The sequence below is a fragment of the Myotis davidii genome, unplaced genomic scaffold (assembly GCF_000327345.1).
Source record: "Myotis davidii unplaced genomic scaffold, ASM32734v1 scaffold175, whole genome shotgun sequence".
Taxonomy (NCBI): domain Eukaryota; kingdom Metazoa; phylum Chordata; class Mammalia; order Chiroptera; family Vespertilionidae; genus Myotis; species Myotis davidii.
In genome coordinates, this window is record NW_006286972.1 from 3,333,924 (window position 1) to 3,334,262 (window position 339).

The 339-nt window shown below is 69.0% G+C and overlaps 1 protein-coding gene across 1 annotated transcript in view; it reads left to right on the plus strand.

The window, feature by feature from the left end:
• The first annotated feature begins 190 nt into the window (after positions 1–190).
• The window catches only part of LSS (lanosterol synthase (2,3-oxidosqualene-lanosterol cyclase)), a 22,933-nt gene continuing 22,784 nt past the window's right edge, over positions 191–339 (plus strand). Inside the window, exon 1 of the mRNA XM_006758772.2 lies at positions 191–306. Within this exon, the coding sequence (XP_006758835.1) occupies positions 293–306 (14 nt within the window). The 5' untranslated portion in view covers positions 191–292. The remainder of the gene's footprint in view (positions 307–339) is intronic.

A 339-nucleotide genomic window follows, 5' to 3' on the forward strand; every position in this document is an offset into this window, starting at 1 on the left:
TTCCTTTCCCCCCAGGTCCCACCCCAGGTCCCACTCCAGTTCCCACCCTGTGTCCCAGGCCACGCCCTCTTGACTTAGGTCCCGCCTCCTCCCCATGGGGCGTCTCCCGCGCCACCATTGCAGTGGCTGGACACGGCCGAGGGCCCACCCCCGCAGCGTTCTGATTGGCTGCACGGGCATCTTCCCACCGCGCTTCGCGTGATAGCGGGTGGCGCGCCCGCGAAGTGCGCGAAGGCTAACCTGAGGTGGGTCCGGGCTCGGTGTGCAGGTTGCAGAGATCGCGGCGGCCGTCATGACCGAGGGCACGTGAGTCCTCGCGCTGGGTGTCCCACCAGACGG